Genomic DNA, 20208 nt, shown 5'->3' with positions numbered 1-20208 from the left:
GTTCTACTGAGAGAGACAGAGAGAGACAATGTGCCTTCATTCAATATGTTATTAAAAATTATTCTTATAGGTTTGATCGACTTCATAGTAGATTTGGCAAACTAAAGGATCACTTTTCTTTCCCTGAAGTCTTTATTTAACTCACCCAACTCAGCAAACATTTATATTAGCATTTATATACTGATAGCTATGTGTCATACTCTATTTTAAGTGTTAGGGATACAGAAAAAATTGTGACAGTGTCTTGCTTTCATGGTGTCCACAGCTGAGTTCTTAATGCTTAGTACTGGAGATGTACAAGAGATTGGTATATACATCCTCTTCTTTTGTGGAATGCAGAAAAGATAGCTGACACCCTATTGTCTAGGATTTCTGGTTAAAGTTTGACTCTTGGGAATTTAGTTTTTAATTTGTTTATCTCTTTCTGTCACTCTCCATCTGTGTGTGTGTGTGTCTCTCTCTCTCTCTCTCTCACACACACACACACACACACACACACACACACACACAGTAGCACGGTAGCTTGGGTCAGAAGTAAGCCAAACAACATCTGCAAATCTTTAGCAGTGGAAAATTCCATGTCACCAGTTTAACACAGAGGTGGCAGCCTGGGAGATGAGCTAAGTCAGGGGTTGAAGTGAACGGCTAGTGAATTCCACTGGCTAGGGGTCAGCTCTCTTGAAGGCAGATGGGCATTCCAATGCCTGTATGGGAGGGAAACCAGTCTTCTGACGTAGTCCATAAAAACAGCACCCTTCCCAGCATGACAGCTTGAAAAGTAGCCGGAGTGAGAAAGCTCTAAAGTATCTCTAAAGCCTAATATAATATGGCAGGACCTTTTCTGTGTCTTGGCTCCACAATCCCAGGGCAACTAACAAAAGAAGAAGTGGTGAAATGGGAACAGTTGATTTTTTTTTCTGAGCTCCAAGTAAATACAATTATTTTTGTGTCATCATACACAAGAATTTTGACAGAGTATTGCTTCTTGGACTTGAGATATAACCTCTGATCTATGTCTGGACCTTCTTATAAATATGTGATTTTGTTAAGAGCCTAGTGGAGAGAGCGCAGTAACATATTTGGGATTTTCTTGCTTTAACACTTTATCAGATTGCACTGATTATGAGGGCCACATCCTCCCCCCTCTACCCACATGTATTTCAGCTTGTGAGATCAGAGTGAGTTGGTATCCACCTCCAAAAAAGGTGCTACTATTGTTATTAATTGATGGTGCTTTTAAGTGTCAATACTGCTTAAAAGGATGAAAATGAAGTACACTGTGTGTTAGATATTCAGGACAACGTTTCATAGGGGCAGAGGTGATTTCCCCACCTAACAAATGAAGAAACTGTTATCTCTGAGAGTGTAAGGGATTTTCCCAGCATCCCCCAGAGCCAAGACTCAAATCCGGCGACTCATTCCAGGGCATGACTTTGAGACCCTTCTTGCTCTTCTCCCTTCGGCAGTAACCCCACAGTCTTTCACAAAGATTTACCCTGCCTCAGTTTCTCCATTATAACATGGATCTGACTATATTGGCTTCTTCCCACCACACAGATATCCCATTACCTTCTAGAAAGCACTTGATACTAGTCACAAGGAGCAGATATTTAAATGGCAGGTGCTCTTTTTTTTATATTCACAACAGGAAACCAGAAAATTAAAGGCAGCAAAGCACTGGCCTGTAAGCCCCTTGAGGCAAAGGTCTTTCCAGTGATTTTTGTGTCCCTAGCATTTAGCATTGCGCCTGGCATGTAAGAAACCCTGAAGAAATGTTTGCTGAATAAATGAAAGAAGGATGTTTCCCCCAAAGAAATGGAAGCTTTTATAATTGCTCACAGTATCTCATCCCTGGAGCAGTGATCAGATGTCATGCTAAAAATAGATGTAAACTTTTCCTCCTGCACCCTTCCCATGCACCCTTCCTGGACTCTGGCGACAAAGAGGTTCATGTCCAGGTAAACAATATTGTGACCCCAATAGACTGCACACCATTGATATTTGCCCCAGCCCTATTGGAAGGTACCCCAGTGCTTAAACTTCCTTAGCTTATGAACCACTCAGAGCTTCTAGTTCAGGTTTGTCTATGAAAAGCACCACTTCTCAGGCATGCAGCAGGTGGCCTCTTCAAACTACTTTCCCCGTAGTGAGGAAATGGTAACCCAGCAGGAAAGCAGCCTGTGTTGCTAGGCTGTGCAGAACCCCTCTTACAACTCAGTCATCTCACCAGTTGTTGTTAACGCTGCACAGTGTCCATAATGAGCAAATAGGAATAGGATGCTACTGTCCTTATTAGTGGCACTGAGTTTATTCTGAAGGAAGCCACCAAGGAAATAACAGCAACAACTATTGTACATTTGCCACGCGCTTCATGTCAAATCTCATTGTGATTCTCAAAACCACTTTCTGAGAAGAAGCTCACAATTTTGCAGATGAATGAACTGAGGTTCAGAAATGTCCGAAGGCCCCGTTGGTAGCAAATGACAGGCTTAAGATTTAGAGCTGGCCTCCTAACCTAGAGTTCCTAACCCCCCCTTCCTTGCTCACAACTGGGGGTCAGTAGCATGAGGTTGTAACTGGAGAGGGGTGCCCTCCCCACCAGTTCTTGGAAAAGAACATGCCCATAGCTTCATGCCATTGTCTAACACACTGAGCTCAGCATTTCCTTCTCTAAGACACAAGGCTGGTCATCTGAGCCTTGAAAATGTGAGGCAGCTTTGATCAATTTGGATTAATCCTACTGCATTAAACAATGCCTTCCCCCTCAGAGAGGCAATGCCTCTTTTTCTGTGTGAATGATAAGATGGATTTGCATTCTGGGTCTCCTCGTTCACTCTTGACAAATTGCAGAGGAAGCGAGTGTATAGCAGAGACCCTTCTCGTGTGTAGCATGTGGTGTTCACACCTTTGCCTTTCTCCATCCAAGTGTCCATCAGTAACTCAAACCCTTAAGAAACCAATAGGCGGCGTGAGGCTCTGGAATGGACACAGGTTTCCATTTTACTTAGTACAGAAAGGGGTTATGACTTTTGCAAGCAATGAGAGTAGGTGTTGAATTACACGTGAAAATTAACAGGAGTTACCAGTCATTACCAAGAGTCAACCCTTGACTTCCATATGCTCTCTTGTAATCTTCCTAACACATCTTGACGTAGAAACAATTATTATTGCTGTTCTACTTATGAGGAAGTTGAGCCCAGAAAGGTTAGTAACTTTCACAATGATACAGAACTAGTAGGCGGCAGAGCCAGGATTCTGACCCCATCTATATAAGTCACATTTTGTACCCTGTCTACCGTTATCACCCATCATGTCCAACCAAGTGAAAGCAAGTGACACAATTGCAGTATGAATGTGTCGTCAGGAACAGCTGGATGTAGATGCCCAAGAAGGAGAAATTTTTTATGCATCCTAGAGAGAAAGAACCAGCTGGAGGTAATGTTTCTTGAAACTCCTCTAAAACATTTGCCTAGAAGTCGGTTTTCAGTGGTTTGCTTCCTGTTATACAAGAAAACCCCAAGACACATAAAATAGATAACTTGTAATTCTGAAAGCATTTACCAGGCACCTATTTTGTGCAAAGTAAGACAGAAAAATGTGTTGCTGCTGTAATACAGCTCCCCACTTCAGCATTGTTATGCTTAATTTCCTTGTTGATGTCCCATTCTGGAAGCAAACTCATTCAGGTTCTGTCTTATTCAGCACTATATGCCAAGCACCTGGCACAATCCTGAGTCTAGGGCACAAGGAACGATAGGCCCTGAGGTTTGGGGACCAGAGATGGGTGAGGCATCCCCATCCTCTAGGAGTTTGTACTGCAATAAAGAAGCCCAGCATTCACATAATCAACACAGCAGATGAGAGGAAGGAGAGCAAGATGTCAAGAGAGATAAGGAGAGAGTTGAGGACGCCTTGGGTTCTAAAGGAGAACTAAGGTGTTATACCAGATGTGACAAAATAATGGAAATAAATTGGCCTCACAGAAATCCAAGGTCAACTCAGTGACTTTGGTGGTTAGTTAACCTCCCTGAACTTTTTTCCTCATCTCTAAAACTATATACCTACCTCAGAGCTTTGTTAGAAAAAATAATACAGTATTTCAATGACACAGCACAGATACTAGCCTGTTACAGGTGCTCAGAAAACATGAATTCCCCTTTCGATGATACAAAGATTGGAGCCCTTTCAAATCTCACTTGAATGTTCTCCCGAGTGTTAGGAATTTGACTGAAAAATGTATGAAAAGGGAAGGCAGAGATGTGACTAAAACCTTCAAGGAAAGGAGCAGGGATTGAATAAGATTAAACAGATGTGGAGTGTTAGATTTTGTTTTGTTGAAAAGTGTGATTTTCAGTACTATTATAAAACATAAAGAAGACTTATATCTCACAGTTTACGTACCTGCTTTCTTATTTCTAGAGCATTTCTAACCATAAACTCATTCATCTTTGAGAAGCTGGAGACAGTGCTCCTCTTCTCTCTCTTCTCTATCTCTGTCTCTCTCACACATACCATTTATATTTGTAAATCCAGATTTCATTGCTTCTCCTCTGAAGTAATTATTTGTACTTAAGTTTTATTTTCTAAAAAGGAGTGAAGAGGGGCACCTGGCTGCCTTGATTGGTGGAGCATACAACTCTTAATATAGGGTTCGTGAGTTCAAGCCCCATGCTGGGCGTGGAGCCTACTTAAAAAAGTAATAATAGGGGCACCTGGGTGGCTCGGTCGTTGGGCGTCTGCCTTCGGCTCAGGTCATGGTCCCAGGGTCCTGGATCGAGCCCCGCATCGGGCTCTCTGCTCCGTGGAAAGCCTGCTTCTCCTTCTCCCACTCCCCCTGCTTGTGTTTCCTCTCTTGCTGTGTCTCTCTCTATCAAATAAATATATAAAATCTTTAAAAAAAAAAAAAAAAGTAATAATAAAATAAAAAATAAAGGGATGCCTGGGTGGCTCAATCGTTTGGGCTTCTGACTCTTGGTTTTGGCTCAGGCTATGATCTCATGAGTTATGGGATTGAACCCCACGTAGGGCTCTGCACTCAGCAGGGAGTCTGCTTGAGATTCTCTCCCTCTGCCCCTCCCCCAGCTTGCGTGCACGCTCTCTCTCTCTCTCTCTAAATATGAATAAATAAATTTAAAAGAAAGAAAAGAGTGAAGATATAGGTAAGCACTTTTAAACATAGAATTTGTGGTTAACATGAATCTCAAAGTGGAGAAATTGAGGGCATGATGTCTTCCAATTAAGACAAATGCAATACAACACAACACTTCCCCATCCACGGTGGGGAGTATAAACACTATAGAAGATGGTGTAAAACAAACATTTCAAAAGCAAGGCAGAAAACATCTGGGGGATCTAATGAGCCATATAATAAGGAGAACACAGTTTGCTATTAAAGTAGCCTGTTGTGAGATATAGACTGACAGCCAGAAGAGCCTTACAAAGTGCTGATCAGCTAGAGGTTAAGTATCAGAGAAGAGTTTCCAATGTATGACATGCCTGTGATGGGGAGAGCACAGAGATCACCTGGAGAACGATAAAAATATCAGTGGGATTTGGGAGCGGCTGTGATAAACCTTGAAATTAGACAATTTAGCCTTGAAAAAAGAAGTCCCACAGGAGAAGTATGTTGTCTTTCTTCATTAAAAGAAACCTTAACATTGAAAACGAGCAATTTCAGCACCTGTAGGCATTTTATAACAACGCATTTAATGATTCTGTTCACTTCCTCATACATTATTCATTCAGAAAATGTTTGTTGAACCCCTATTATTTAAATGCCTCCCGCACACCAGACGCTGTTAGGGACAGGGAACCACAAGGAGAGTGAGTTGTAGTTTCTGTTCTCAGCTCAGTCTAATGGGGAGGACGGGCAACTGCACAAATCACTGCAATTTGGTGTGATAAGTACAAAAAAGTAGCAAAGTGGTCAAACAGGGTCAGGACTGTCACTAAATTTAAGATGCTTAAGTAGGGGAGGCGAGGTGGGAGTGTAGGTTTTTATCACAGTAGCGCAGTCATCAAAGTTGTAAGGGAGGGAGTCCTGAGAACAGATGGGAGATTTACTAGTGCTCCAGGAGATGCCTGGTATTTAGGAAGTGGCAGTGTGGAGCACGATCAGAAGACGCTAAGAGATCCTGCTTTGTGTCCCAGACCAGATTATCTTCTTCTCTGAGAAATGCTAACGGGGGCTGCATGACATCTGTACAAAGCTCTGACCAGTACCTGCACTAACTAACCTGCCCATGCATGTGCTCACATAGCCTAAGATCCTGTTTATAACAGCAAGGAGCTGGATGGGTCTATCTTTGGCTATACTCTGCAAATGTGAAATAAATTTACAGTCTTAACCATGTGATGCCATGAAGGGTATTAAGAAATATATCTATGTATTTGGGAGAAGGCAGGAAAGATCCAAGTTACACAGTTATAAAGGGAGAAAAAGGCATTAGCATAATATATATTGATGACCTCATATGTATGTGGGTATGTGTGTGTATATATATGAAATGAGTTGATAAATGTCTGTACAAGTCCAGCACACAACATGTATCTCTAGAGAAAGGTGGAACAAAGGACAGCAATGAGAGGGAAGGAAGAAGAGCTAACCTCTCAGTTTCTATTCTGTGTTTTTCCATATAGCCCAAATATTGACAACATCCATTAACTTCATTTTGTGATTTAAGGAAAAAATAATTGCCCATGAAGCACTAAGCACAGTGTCTGCCATGTGATGCATAAATAATTAATTGACTCTTAGGATGGCAAGAAAAATGACTTGCCCAAAATGATTTAAATCTGCATACAGTGTCATATTGATTGTTAAAAATGAATGTTTTCTCTGTCAAAAGGGATTGAAATAAATTTCTTAAATTATGATCAATAGATTTTAGGTTAAATATGTATTCTGCTTATTTAATCATTTAGGATTTAATTATTTAAAGCTAAGTTTTGCCCCAAAGATACAGATGTAGTGAAAAGAAGGGCCACATGTACCTCAATGTTCATAGCAGTAATGTCCACAATAGCCGAACTGTGGAGAGATGCCCTTCAACAGGTGAATGGATAAAGAAGATGTAGCCTATATATACAACGGAATATCACTCAGCCATCAGAAAGGATGAATACACAACTTTTGCATCAACATGGATGGGACTGGAGGAGATTATGCTAAGTGAAATAAGTCAAGCAGAGAAAGTCAATTATCATATGGTTTCACTTATTTGTGGAATATAAGGAATAGCATGGAGGACATTAGGAGAAGGAAGGGAAAAATGAAGGGCAGAGGAAACCAGAGGGGGAGACGAACCATGAGAGACTAGAGAGACTATGGACTCTGGGAATCAAACTGAGGGTTTTGGAGGGGATGGGTTAGCCTGGTGATGGGTAATAAGGAGGGCATGTATTGCATGGAGTACTGGGTGTTATATGCAAACAATGGATCATGGGACACTACATCAAAAACTAATGAAGTACTGTATGGTGACTAACATAATTTTTAAAAAGCTTAAGTTTTGAAGAGGAAGGCTTCCAAATCTAGATTGCATAAGATTTTGCTTAAGCACCAGAAATTTCCCCTCAACTTTGATGGTTTTATCTTTAGAGTACTAAACTTTAAAAAAATACTAAGCATTCATAGGTCATTATCCAGTTATCTACTTATCACTGAAAACCAAGGTCAACTCTTCTCTTTTATGATATCCCACCCCGTAATAACCAACAGATAGTCAGTAAATTGAATTTAAATTTAATTTTGTGGAACTTTTTTTTATAAAGAATTTGAAACACTTAAGTAGATTATCTTTTATTATGTTCATTTAGTCATCCTTGTTTTTATGAAAAGTTATGAATAAATTGAAAATCAAATTGTTTTTTGAAATGTACTGAGGAAATACTTTATGATGAGTTTCTCTCTATAAAAGAACAATTTATAATTTGAATTAGCATTTTAAAAAATTCTCTATGGTGAGTTTCTTTGTAATTAGAAGAACCATTTATAATTTGAACTAGCATTTTCACATTTATCTTGTGAGTAAGTTGGCCTTCTCACCTACTGGATTTTGCTAAAGTAGGACATTCTATGCCAAGGAGATGATAGAACAAATTGTGATTAGAAATATCAAAACTTCAAAAGCTTCTCCTTTTTACATGCTGATTGTGTTAATAAGTATATTAAAACCTATTTGTACTGTCTTCATTTTTACTGGATTGACATATGGAAAAATATTTTTCCTATGAAGAAATAGTATGATATATACCCATATTTTCTTGATTTTTTTAGACCCATATGTTTCTAAAATATATTTACCCCTATTTCCAATACCATTCTCCTAGAAGCTCATTTAAATATATAATGCATCTTAGAATTGATGAAGTTTGACATATGGACTTTTTATATTAAAGTTATAAGACAAAATTGAGGTGTGATCCCAAATGATCAGCTTCTAGCAACCCTCTAGCAGAGAAAAAAACTTAGTCAAATTAAAAGGTAATTTTTTTACACAATTCATCACCGAACACTTTGTTCTCTGGTCTCTCGGGCTGAAAGTTAACTGTAGATTCAACCTTCCCTCCCAATAACATTGCTAGTTCCTTGGATATTTGTTTTGTTCATGGATCTTGGTATTTTGGGTGTGGGGGGGTTGCCCTCTTTTCTCAATTAAAGTTTTTATTTTGAGATAATTGTAGATTCATATACAGTTGCAATAAATAATACAGGAAGATCCGTGTACCTTTTACTCATAGTTCCCCCCAATGGTAACATTTTGTAAAACTATAGCATAGCCAGGATATTGACACTGACCAATCTAATTCCAATTTTTCCAGTTTTACTTCTACTCATTTGTGCGAGTATATGTGAATGTAGTTAGGTGTAGATCATTTTTTCACATGTTCAGTATCCATTACCAGAGTCAAGACAGCACATTTTCATCACCGCAAGAAATGCCCTGTGCTGCCTGTTTATAACCTCACACACCTCCTCCCTCATGGACTTTTCACATGTTGGGGATTTGATGGTAGTATGTTTTCTAGTTACATTTGGGGAAGTAACTAATTTGTCCTTTCCTTTTGCCAATGTCTGCAAATAAATAATATTAAGCAGCTGATCCCTCCATGTTCACTATTTTGAGTTGTGCATCTCCCTGATATTTGGCAAAGGAACCAACATCAGGGGCAAGTAGCCACCTTGGCTAGGCACCATTTCTCCTTCTCTGAAGGCACAGGACCAAATCTACCATCTTTGTTTCCTTTCCCAGATTACGCTCGATTTGAGGCCAAAATCCATGACCTACGCGAGCAGATGATGAACCACAGCATGAGCTCCGGGTCCGGGTCCCTGCGAACCAATCAGAAACGCTCCCTCTATGTCAGGTAGGCAACGGAGCATTGCTTACTGTGATCTGCACTTTGTGAGCAATCCAGCTTGGGGAGATAAAAGCAACACCTTGTAGCAATGGAACACATGTTCTTAGTAACCCAGGCTCATCAATACACCACTGTAAGACATCAAGTTTAACCACTTTGAAGACATTTTTGAAATGTTATTACATTAAATTAGTCAAAAGCCCTGATTTTAACAAGTTACCTTTTGAGAATGTTATGATCTAGGGTCAAATTCTTAGCACAGGTTGCAGTAAAAATAATGAAAAGAAATATTTTCATTCCTGATCATCTTAAATTGAATATATGGCCCAAAACCTTAGACTTTTTCTTACCATCAATATAGGGAGAAAATATTCTTGTATCACCTCTTGATCTGCTTGATATATATTGCATGAACTTTGGTATATTGAATGATAATCAAAAGCACTCTGCTAAAGAGTTACGTGCTTCTTCCCAACAAGTTTCGGTGGACTTTCTTCCATGGTATCTTGTGACCAGTTGTTTCTCAGCCTCCTATATTCCTTCCAAAATATACTTCATCAATGCTGACTGTACTTTTTAAAATAATATAAGTATTAACAACCAAAGGGGGAAAGTAATACCTAATACACTGTGAAGATGAATCTGTGGGCCAGTGGAGGAACCATGCCCACCCTCACTGCATTCTCCTCTCCTCACTCGGCCCCCGAATCTGGTCTGACTCCCACCTAAGGTCATATCCTCCTCACCTGAAATTTCACTGTCTTTTCCTCGCATGAAGGGTATGTTATAGATATTAAATTATGTACTTGAATTGATGTGTTCCGTTGGTTCCACTTTGGCTGTGTAGTTATTTTCTGTGTCTATCAGGTAGGCACAGCAGGGCAAAGAAAGGAGCAGGATTCCAGATGTTGGCATGTTCTTGAGGGCCTTGATTTGCTGGCCCCCCTAGGACAAGCAGAGACTCCCTCTATATTCCAGGGAGTTCTAATACTTCAGAAGCCCCAAGACTTAAAATAAAAACAGGATAAAACCAAACAAAGCTATTTTTGACTATGAACATTCCAAATTTGACTAACTGAATTTCACAAGATTATTTTGATATACTCCAGTGTAATCCTCAACAGGAACTATTAAGAGCCACCCGGGAACATGTCTTGTAGTGAAATCACAGATGTGATGGAAAGTGGCTATTTCTTTTCTCCTTACTGGCTTTATGTTGCTGGTCTCTGTGATACAAAATATTTTAAATCTTGAAATGTTTTAGTCTTGGGTAGCAAATTGGGAAAAGCCAATTGGGTTTATAGAATAGAGAAAAATCTGTTAATGCAAAAAAAATGGATATGTAGAATAACACTGGAAGGAAAAATTACCATATTGTTATCTATTAAAAAAATAGAATGCATAAAAATGTTAATGTACTTAGAAAAACTTTGCTGAAAATATACTGGTAATAGTTGAGTCTTTTGAATTAAGTTGTGGAAGATTAGGAAAATTAAATGGGGTAATATAGTGATAGAATGTAAAACTAATAGACTTACTTGAAAGAGTCGTTATTAATCAGACCCAAACCTTTATTCTCTAAAATGATAAATAAAAATATGACATACAAAAGAGATCAAGACTTAAGGTAATAAAGGATGTTATCTTGTATCACATTCTAATAGTTGGAAATGGAATTAAAAGGAGGAACCACTTTTAAATTACACTGAAAAATAGCTGACACTTCATGGGCAATTCTCCAAATGATCTCTCCACTATACAAATATGGTATTTGGTTTCCAAATGTGTAATTATTAACACTTAGTTAGTCCCTAGAGGGCTGACCTTAGCATCTAAAGGACGCTTAGAGGGCGCCTGGGTGGCTCAGTTGGTTAAAGGACGCTTAGAGGCATAAAATTGGAAGAGGTAGGGGCCATGCAGAGAGTAAAATCAGAGAGAAAGAACATACGAGACATCCTCCCCCCCGGCCTTGTTCTCATACGATGTGATAAAAGTAATAGCCCCTACCCCAACAACAGCAACGAAAGGCAATCAAATGGAATGAACTAACAAGGCCTATGGGGAATTCTTACTAAAAATGATCCAGCAACTTTGTACCTTTGTCCCCCCTCTTTATTTTTTATAGAGGGGGGTGGGTTACACCAAATTGGGCTAGAGGATTTTCATAGAGATGCTTGCTTTATCTGGAGCACTTGAATAGGGCTAGTGCCAGTTGGTTGTACTTATTTTAGAAAGTCAACTAAGTTGCTCTCTCAAAATAAATTAGTAGCAGGATTTCTCTGATTATATAAATATCAGATGATGAGCATGTTTCTTTAATCTGAGAATGACATCCTGGAATATTATTTTGCTTGGCTTTATGTAAGTGTAGGGCCGGAAGGAATCTTAAGCAGCACCAGGTCCACTGTTTAATTGACAGGACAGGAAACTGAGGCCCCAGGAGGGGAGAGATTTGCCACCACTCTTTGGTGACAGAATCAGATCTTCTACCTCCCTTCTCACTCTGCCTCCCAAGGGCTCAGCTTCTGTGGTATCAGCTGTGGAGTGCACTTGAGCTGTGATTCCCAATCTGCTCACAGCCCCCAACTCTTAGATGAAGGAATAGGTTAGCCAAGAGGAGAAACTCGAACATAAACCCCTTTGGGGTTTTTACACAGGATAAACTGCATTATAGGACATAGGGGATTTCTGTAGTTTTGTTGGTATTTTTCCATGAAGCGAAAACCTAAAGCAGAAAGCAAACAGCCTCTCTTTGTTCTGTGATAAACAATTTAGCTGACTTATAGGATATTTGTCTGCACCACAAAACCACCCCTTCCTCTAGGAGTTGCCTCTTCTTCCCCCACCCCGTCCCACCCACAGAGCCCTGGCTGTGTCTGAGAGGCTGTATCCTCTCAGGATGGTGCATGAGCTGGCCTCATTCCCTCACTAGAAATCATCCTCCCAGGTGATAGTAATTTGTTTGCCTGAAAGTGTTGAAAGGAGGGAGGGGGGATTAGCACATCTGAGCCAGGCAGTGTTTTAAACTTGAGCCAACCAACCCTCTCTATTTTCCAATCTACTTGTAATTATTTTCCTTCTTTGAATCTTTTGTGTAAGGTGCCCAAAGTGCTTCGGTAGTGCTATACAAATGAAGTTGATTGCTGCTTATGATAACGCTGTACCTGTTCTGTGGGAATGATTTGGATATATTTGCTTTACTGGGCTGTTTGTATTGTGTATTTCCTGCATTGTCAAACATATAGCTGTAGAACCTGGAAAGTAAATAAAATGTAAAAAATTTGAATAAAATATTTTTCAAAAATGCTCCACAAGTACATTATGAATTCTTCAGACGTAGATGCACTTGGGCTCCCGAGCCACTGAAATACGGATTTTGTTGCACGTGTTTCGAGGCTCTCTATGTGGGCAGATGGAACTCTCCCTGCCTCTAAAATATGCGCTCTTTCTTACCTACCAGCTGGTGAACGCATCCCTATGACAGAGAACAAGGCTTTTCCTGCTACTAATAAGAATGGACCTTTATATCCAAATGCTACTAAGAAAGGTCAGAGATGTAGGTGATTGAAATCACATAGAAGTGCAAATAGCTAAGGAAAGCACCTTTCCTAAGGTAAAGGAGAGCAAGAGCACTCAGGACTTGGAGAATGGGGAGAGGAGGAAAAAAAAGCAGCTAAGTCCACCAATGGGGAGTAAAAGGTCACAGGAAAGAGTGAAGCCTGGCCCATGTTCATTTGTTAATCAAAGGTATCCATTTTGAGAGTTCAAGTGAATAACCTCTCTGTCTTGAGTTTGGGCTTAAAAGGCATTTGCTTTGATTCATTTGTGCATTCATCAAGCTGTTTTTGAGTGTATATTTTGTGCCAAGACCCATAATGGACACTAAGGAGTCAGCCGTAAAAGTCAACGTTTCCTGCCATAAGAATCTCTCATCCAGTGGAAGAAATAGATGAGAGGAAGACAATCACAGTGCAGCAAGGTGTGAAAAATTAGCTCTAGAAAGGCCTGGAACATTTATTGCTTCCTAATGCAAAGATAGCCGAATTGGTCCTTAAAGATCTTATGTGAGTTAACTTACAAGTTTTCAAGTCTTTTTATTCAAAGTAAGAAAAATATTCTTCACTGTGACCCAGTAAATACATACACATATAAAGCTGAAAAACATTTTTTATTAAATTGTGCTTTTTATGTAAAGTGTATTTTGTTATTTCCCATTCTATTTGTCTCCCTTAAAAAAAAAAAATGAAGGGCACAACTCATTAACTTGATTTAATAACTCACTAATTGGTCACGATATACAGCTTGCAGATGGAATAAACAAGAAGGAGCGCTCCAGGTGGATGACACTGTATACAGACAGGAGAGCACACCTTCACTGCATTACATGTAGCAAATCTCTGGGCTGGTGTTCCAGCCATTTTGGTACAGAAGAGGAAGTGGAAGTGAAGGAAAATATTTGTCAGGCACCTTCTGGATCAACCATTGTGCTAGTGGTGGTGTACATATGTTTTCCCATATGATTCTCCCAACATCTTGAAGAGTCAAAGAATGTTCCTTCCATATTACAGATGAAAAAACTGAGATTCACTGAAGTTAAGTAATGTCCCCAAGATTACAGAGTTAGACTGGATGTAAGCATAGACATTCAGGGCCTGTGTGTGAGGCAATGGAGAACAGTGTTGAAGAGAACAGTTCCTGGATTCTGTCAGATAAAATTTGAATCTTGGTTTTGCCACTTACTAGCTCAAGTGATTTTGGACAACTCAGTCTCTCTGGCCTTGGTTTCTTTATCTGTGAAATGAGAATAATAATAGGATACCATAAAGTGGTCATGAGGACTAAATAAAATAGTGAATTTAAATACCTGTAACATAGGAAACAACTAATTGGTGATATTTATCATATATTATAAAGGTAACCTTTCCCCTGCAGGACAGAGAGACCATAGAATTGGTCCTGAACAAACTACTGTTTTCTCAGCAGAGGGATGAGACACCCTTGTCCCTTTGCTTTCCTTCAGCAAGGGAAGGAGGACAGACTTCCTGGCACCATTTTACATTTTCGCTCATCTAGACCCAGGAACCCCAGGATTGCAGGCTCCAGAATGCCCATCTCTGTCAACTCACCAGACATCTCTCATAACCCACAAGCATCTGCCCAGAAGTAGAATCTGCAAAGTATTCAGCTGGAGCCACAGATAGGAAGAATCACTGTGCTTACAACTGGCCCCTCCAGTTTGTCATCGCTATCCCTAGCCCCTGATTCTTCAACTTCTCCTCTGCATTCTTCACCCCCTCCAAACCCTCTGATCACTTTTTGCTGCTTCCTAAGGTAGCTTTTGCTTCAAAGGCTATAATATGACAAATGCTCTTAGGTCTGCCTCCTGCCCCATCGTTTAACATAAGGCTTTCATACAATGATTCCTCAGTGCACTGATTCTTAACCTTCAATAAACATGATTTACATACTTTCCTACAGTGTACCAGTCTATGGTATATGTTAGGATACAGAGATGAATAAGAACACACCTCCTTCCCTCAAGATTCTCATAGTCCGTATCCATGGGCCATTCAAATAGTGGTCAGATCATTACTCCCAGATACGCTGTGTGTTATATGCTTTGCAATTATTATCCTTTTGAAATCTTTGCAGTATGCCTGTTAGGCCTCCTACAGTGACACCTGCCCAGAAGACCACTGGTATTTAAAATTCTTCTGTTAAAATACTGATCACTCTAGTCTTTATTACATTTTCATGGTAAAAGCCCTTGAAATGGAAACACCATTCAATACTGGACCTGCAAATTCCAGTTAATGTCTTCATTTTATTATACCCTTAGTACCATATGCCACAGTGCTTGGCATAAAGAAGTTTCCTTAGTAAATATTTGTTGAATGAATTAATTCCTAGACTCTCTTTCCTAGACATATGTGAAAGAAAAAAAATTAGAGTATAAGCCAAGATCTTTGAACAACCAGTCCTATGCAAGTTCCATACCAGCTAGCCTGCCACCAAGTCCATGGAGTCTGGTCATTCTGAGAACACAGGCATTGCCTACTGGTGCTGGGATTTCCAGGAAACGTCTGGCACTACAGGGCCTTTCAGGTTGCTTCATTTGCCTTCTGAACTCTGTGACTCTTTTTCAACTGGGGGCTAATTCAATAATAGATTTAGACCAACACACACAGCCAATACCCTCTTAGTGAGAGGACTTAGGGTAGGGGCAGGGGCCAGGGTGAACCTCATCCTGTGTCTCATTCTCAACACCCTTAGTCTTCCTATTGGAAGTTACATCGAGGGCAGTCTTGAGAAAACAAATTCCACTCAGGATTCTTTATCCTGATGGGTTTTTGTTCTAGGGGAAGGATGTTTTCACCTGATTGATTTTATTGGAAGGGGAAAGCTAACTCATCATATAGGTAAGAGATTCTGGTGTTTGTTTTTTTCTTTAAACTGTAGCATACCCTTCTACTCTACTTCCTGCTGCAATATTCTGCTGGTCAGTAACCTGGGGGTGGTAAGGAAGAATTTCAAATGGAGCCTGTCAGGGTACTTCACTCCAGTGTGAAGCTGCTTCTAACTTCATGTGGCTACAGAGTTCTCAAGGACATTTAAGACAAAACCATGAAATCTGTGGATTTATTACAAGTCAGATTTTTATATCTTCCTTCCCTCCAAACTTGGACCCAGCATGCTGTTAGTAGCTGTCCCCAGAGGATATATTACGCTCATCTGCGTGTACCCCCTGCCCAGTACTAGCACAGGGCTGGCCAACAATGGCATTCGTATTACTTCTCAGTCATTCACTCATATATTCTTATTTAGCAGAATCATCATTTATTCATTCAGAAATATGCTATATTGCCGCAAAAAAGGAAGTCAAAACTGCTTGGATTCAGATTTCTTATCGCTCTTAGAATCTTACTGCAAGAGACATGACCAAGTATCTGAAACAGTTGAACAGGATGAAGCAGAAAGTCTGGAGAAAGTCTAGACTTGGGAAACCAGAAGAGGTCTGGAAAAGGTACTGCAGTGTCTGGGTGGCCTGCATATGCCTCACTGAAGGGCTAGAGTTCATGTGCCCAGACTTCACTCCTGACTTCCCTCAAGCCTTACAACAGTGCTGTGCCAGATACCACCATTCTACAGAAGACGAACAGTGCAGAGGGTCAGAGAGGCTTAAAAAACGACCTATGCAAGGTGCTATGTGACCAAGCCATATTCTTTACCCAGATGTATCTCTCAGTAAAGCCCATGCTCATTGTCCTTCCATACAGTAAAGATGAAGTTGACCCTATAGGGACACAGGTTAAATTCATATCGGTCGACCTTCTATTTGGTTTACACTTTATACTGACTTCCTCCAGATAGACCTGGCTTCTGGTCCAGACTTCAAAGTTTATTGATTGCTAAAACGAAATTCTCATTTATGAAATGCACATAATACCTAGTTCACAGGCTTGTTGTTAGGATTAAGTTAAACTAAGTCTATAAAAGAGCCTGCCAGATGGGACTCATTAGGTAAAGGGGAGTTCCTGTTACCCCTGTAAGTGCTCAGAGCCTTACTCCTAAGCTGGTGCCTCCTTTGAAGCAGAATAGAATTTGATTCTTCATTTATACTTTGGGACTCATTAGCATTATGCTCACTCTTTCAGGCATTTGCATTTTTAATTGCATCCTTAATTGTGGAATAAAAGGCTTTGTCTTCAGGCAGCTAATTTTATGCCAGAAATAGAAAGGAGGAGGAGTCACTGGGGATCTGGGGCAGTTTTCTCCTTCTCTGGAAATCACAGCTTGGCCCTGATTTTAAAAGGTTTTTAATTTTTAGATTTCTATAGCAAGAAAAAGGACAAAAGATACATGGGTGGCCCTTCCATTGACCATTATGCCAAAATCTAGAATCTTTTTTCCTCTACCTCTATGCCAAGATCTAGAATCCAGGTATCATTTCTCTTAATGGTGCACCCTAATTCATTCACTCACTCATTCATTCATCCAGAAACCCTTTTTTGAGCATAACCATCCACCTCATACTGCACTTTACTCTGTGGTTAAAAAGATTAGTAGGGCATCTTTTCTGTCCTTAGGGTGTTCAAGGGTCATGCTATCAACATAGCTTCTGCTCCCTGCCCCCTCATCTCTAGAGGAGGGGCTTATCCCTTTAGACCAAAACCACTGCCTCCTACAACAATCCAGACAGCTTTAGCCAGAAAAGAGAGCAGAACACTGAAAGATGGGACACAGAATGCTCACAGGAGGGATGGGTGACAAGTGAGGGCACGGAAGAATTGAGGGAAATTTAGCCAAAATCATGAGGTTAGGTTAGGAGCAAAGGAGTAGACTCAAGCTCTTTGGTCTTTAATCTCATACATTATAGGAATTTGGTAAATACTTGTTGAGTGGCCTTTTTGAGTGGCAGTTGAAGATGGTGATTAACAGAACAAGGGATTAGGAAAACCATCAACAACAACAAAAAAGGAAAACCATCAACAGCTCAGTGCTGGCTGAGTGAGCACCTGCCCCTTTGTGTTCCTCTGAACCACCCAAACTTCTCTCTTCAATCCTTCACAGGCTCTCTGCTTCCTACCTGTTGACTCCTCTGTCCCTTCCACTGGACTGGATGGGGAACACCTCTCTTAGATGGAGATTTGCTTGGTTGCAGCACAATCTGGCATATGGTAACTGCTGACTCAATACAGTGAATGAATTATGGATGTCACAAGATTGGAGAGCATTTCACTTTAATTAAAATTTTACTTGATTACCTCATGACTTGCAAATGGTTCCCTGCCTAACAAAGGTCTTTGTGCCTTCTTGATCTAATGAGTAAGCAGCCCTGTTAAGTAGGAATAATCATCTCAGACTATGTTGGGTGTTTTTTAACCATTTAGCCAGACAAATGCCATATTTAATATAGGTTAGACTTCAATTTCATTTTCCTTTTTATTATAAATCAGTAATAACTAACAATAACAAACATGGACAAATGCTCTTAAAATACTTAATCATAACCATAATAAATAAGAAATTATAATTGCATCATACTCCGGGCAAGCAGTTTACTAAGCACCTTACGTGGATTATTTTATTTAATTCCCAGAAAACCCCTATGAAATAGGTGCTATTTTTTTATCCCCATTGTAAAGAAGAGAAAATGGAGGTCAGGTTTGAAGTTTACCCGCAAGAGGCTATGATGGGGCTAGAATCTGCATGTTGTCTTATGCCCCTACCTACAGTGCCATGTGGCTTTCTGGAAGGACTGTCAGAGATCTGATTTGATTTGATATGGTATGTCTGTTAAGGAGGTCTTGTTTTCCCACAGTTTTCAGCTAAGGAATCTGAGACTCCGAATACTAAGCTCTCTACTCTTTTCTCCAAGGATGGAATAGCGCCAGGACTTTGCCTCAGTCCACTCGGTTTAAAGATGTGTAAACACACATCTCACATGTATCTTTGTCTAGTGTTTGCCTTGTGTTTCATTTACTGCCATGTTACATAGCACATGATTTTTATAGAACTACTTTTGCATTATGAAATGTTGAATAACCTCGTCACCTTAGATCCCATGCCCTAGTTTGAGGATACGCAGAGCATGTGGATTTGTGATTAAGTTGAGTGAGTCCATGCTGAGGTGTGGCCATTACAACTGGATGAACAAGGTCCCTTCCCCTCTTCAGCTAAGACAAATTCTGCAGCCTGCATAGCACATCAAGGAATGCAGCTGAAGTGCCTGTCACACATAGTGCCCCACATGTGGGGGACCTGCAGCCTCACACCCACTACCAGCTACACAATTTGCAGGGCCCAGTGCAAAATGCAAAGGTGCAGCTTCTTGTTCAAAACTTAAGAATATCAAGATGGTAAGACCAGCGCGTAATACTCCAGTGCAGGACCCTGTGCTACCGTACGGGTCCCACACCTAGGAAGCCAGTCCTGCTGACACCTGGTTTAGGACATTTGGCTCAAAGCTGAAAGCATGTGTGTTTTTCTTAGTAGAGCGTTCAGTAAGTGGGAGAACTATGAAGTCAGCATTGAGAACGTTTTCAAGGATCCAAGTTTTGTCTTTTACCTGCAAGAGTACTTTATATAAATTATCTCAATGCCTGATTTTATGATCTGTAGAAACACTCTGTGCCAGCCCTCTTAATGCCTGAGAAACTTTAAATTCCCACTTGCTCTGAGCTTTCAACAGCACACTTTGAGTCATCTCTCTCCGCTGAAGTAAATCTTCCAAAAGCTAAGTAGTGTCATTATTTCACATTTATTTAGCACCAGCAGTACATTTTCGTCTTCCTGTTCTGCAAGTTTCTGCCCCCTTCCTTTGTTCCTTGGGCCTAAATTTTTAAGAAAATGCACAGAAGTTTCTCAGAGGACTTTGGAAATTCCTGGAAACTGTGGGTATTGGTGTCCTTTCCAGGTGTCATTTTCTAAGCACAAAGGCTGTAGGACTTATAGATTTCCCTGACCAGCAACATTAGAATTTAAAAAAAAAGAAAAAAAATCAGGGACCTGATGTGGGATTGACAACTTGATTTCACCAAGTAAGAATTTTAAAAATAATAAACACACATTCAAATCATCATATATATTTTTAGTCTATTGCTCTTTATTTTTGCCATCATTTTATATGAAAGAGGGCACTTTATTTTTTAAATTTAATTTTAATTTATTATGTTATGTTAGTCCCCATACAGTACATCAGTTTTTGATGTAGAGTTCCATGATTCATTGTTTTCGAATAACACCCATGCAATACATGCCCTCCTTAATACCCATCACCAGGCTAACCCATCCCCCCACCTCCCTCCCCTCTAAAACCCTCAGTTTGTTTCTCAGAGTCCATAG

General features: G+C 40.1%; 1 protein-coding gene across 3 annotated transcripts in view; it reads left to right on the top strand.

The window, feature by feature from the left end:
* LOC118004277 (disks large homolog 2) overlaps window positions 1–20208 on the top strand; it is a 776050-nt gene that overhangs the window by 615044 nt on the left and 140798 nt on the right. For 2 of the 3 annotated variants that reach the window (XM_034995569.1, XM_034995568.1), the window contains exon 1: window positions 9263–9369. In XM_034995569.1, the coding sequence (XP_034851460.1) occupies window positions 9299–9369 (71 nt within the window). In that variant the 5' untranslated portion in view covers window positions 9263–9298. Of the gene's footprint in view, window positions 1–9254; window positions 9374–20208 lie in introns of those variants that run through there. The other variant, XM_034995567.1, reaches the window with a different exon arrangement.

The sequence above is a fragment of the Mirounga leonina genome, unplaced genomic scaffold (assembly GCF_011800145.1).
Source record: "Mirounga leonina isolate KUSES-001 unplaced genomic scaffold, KU_Mleo_1.0 Mir_92, whole genome shotgun sequence".
NCBI classification, from domain to species: Eukaryota; Metazoa; Chordata; class Mammalia; order Carnivora; family Phocidae; genus Mirounga; species Mirounga leonina.
This window is presented reverse-complemented; position numbering and strand designations above follow the sequence as displayed.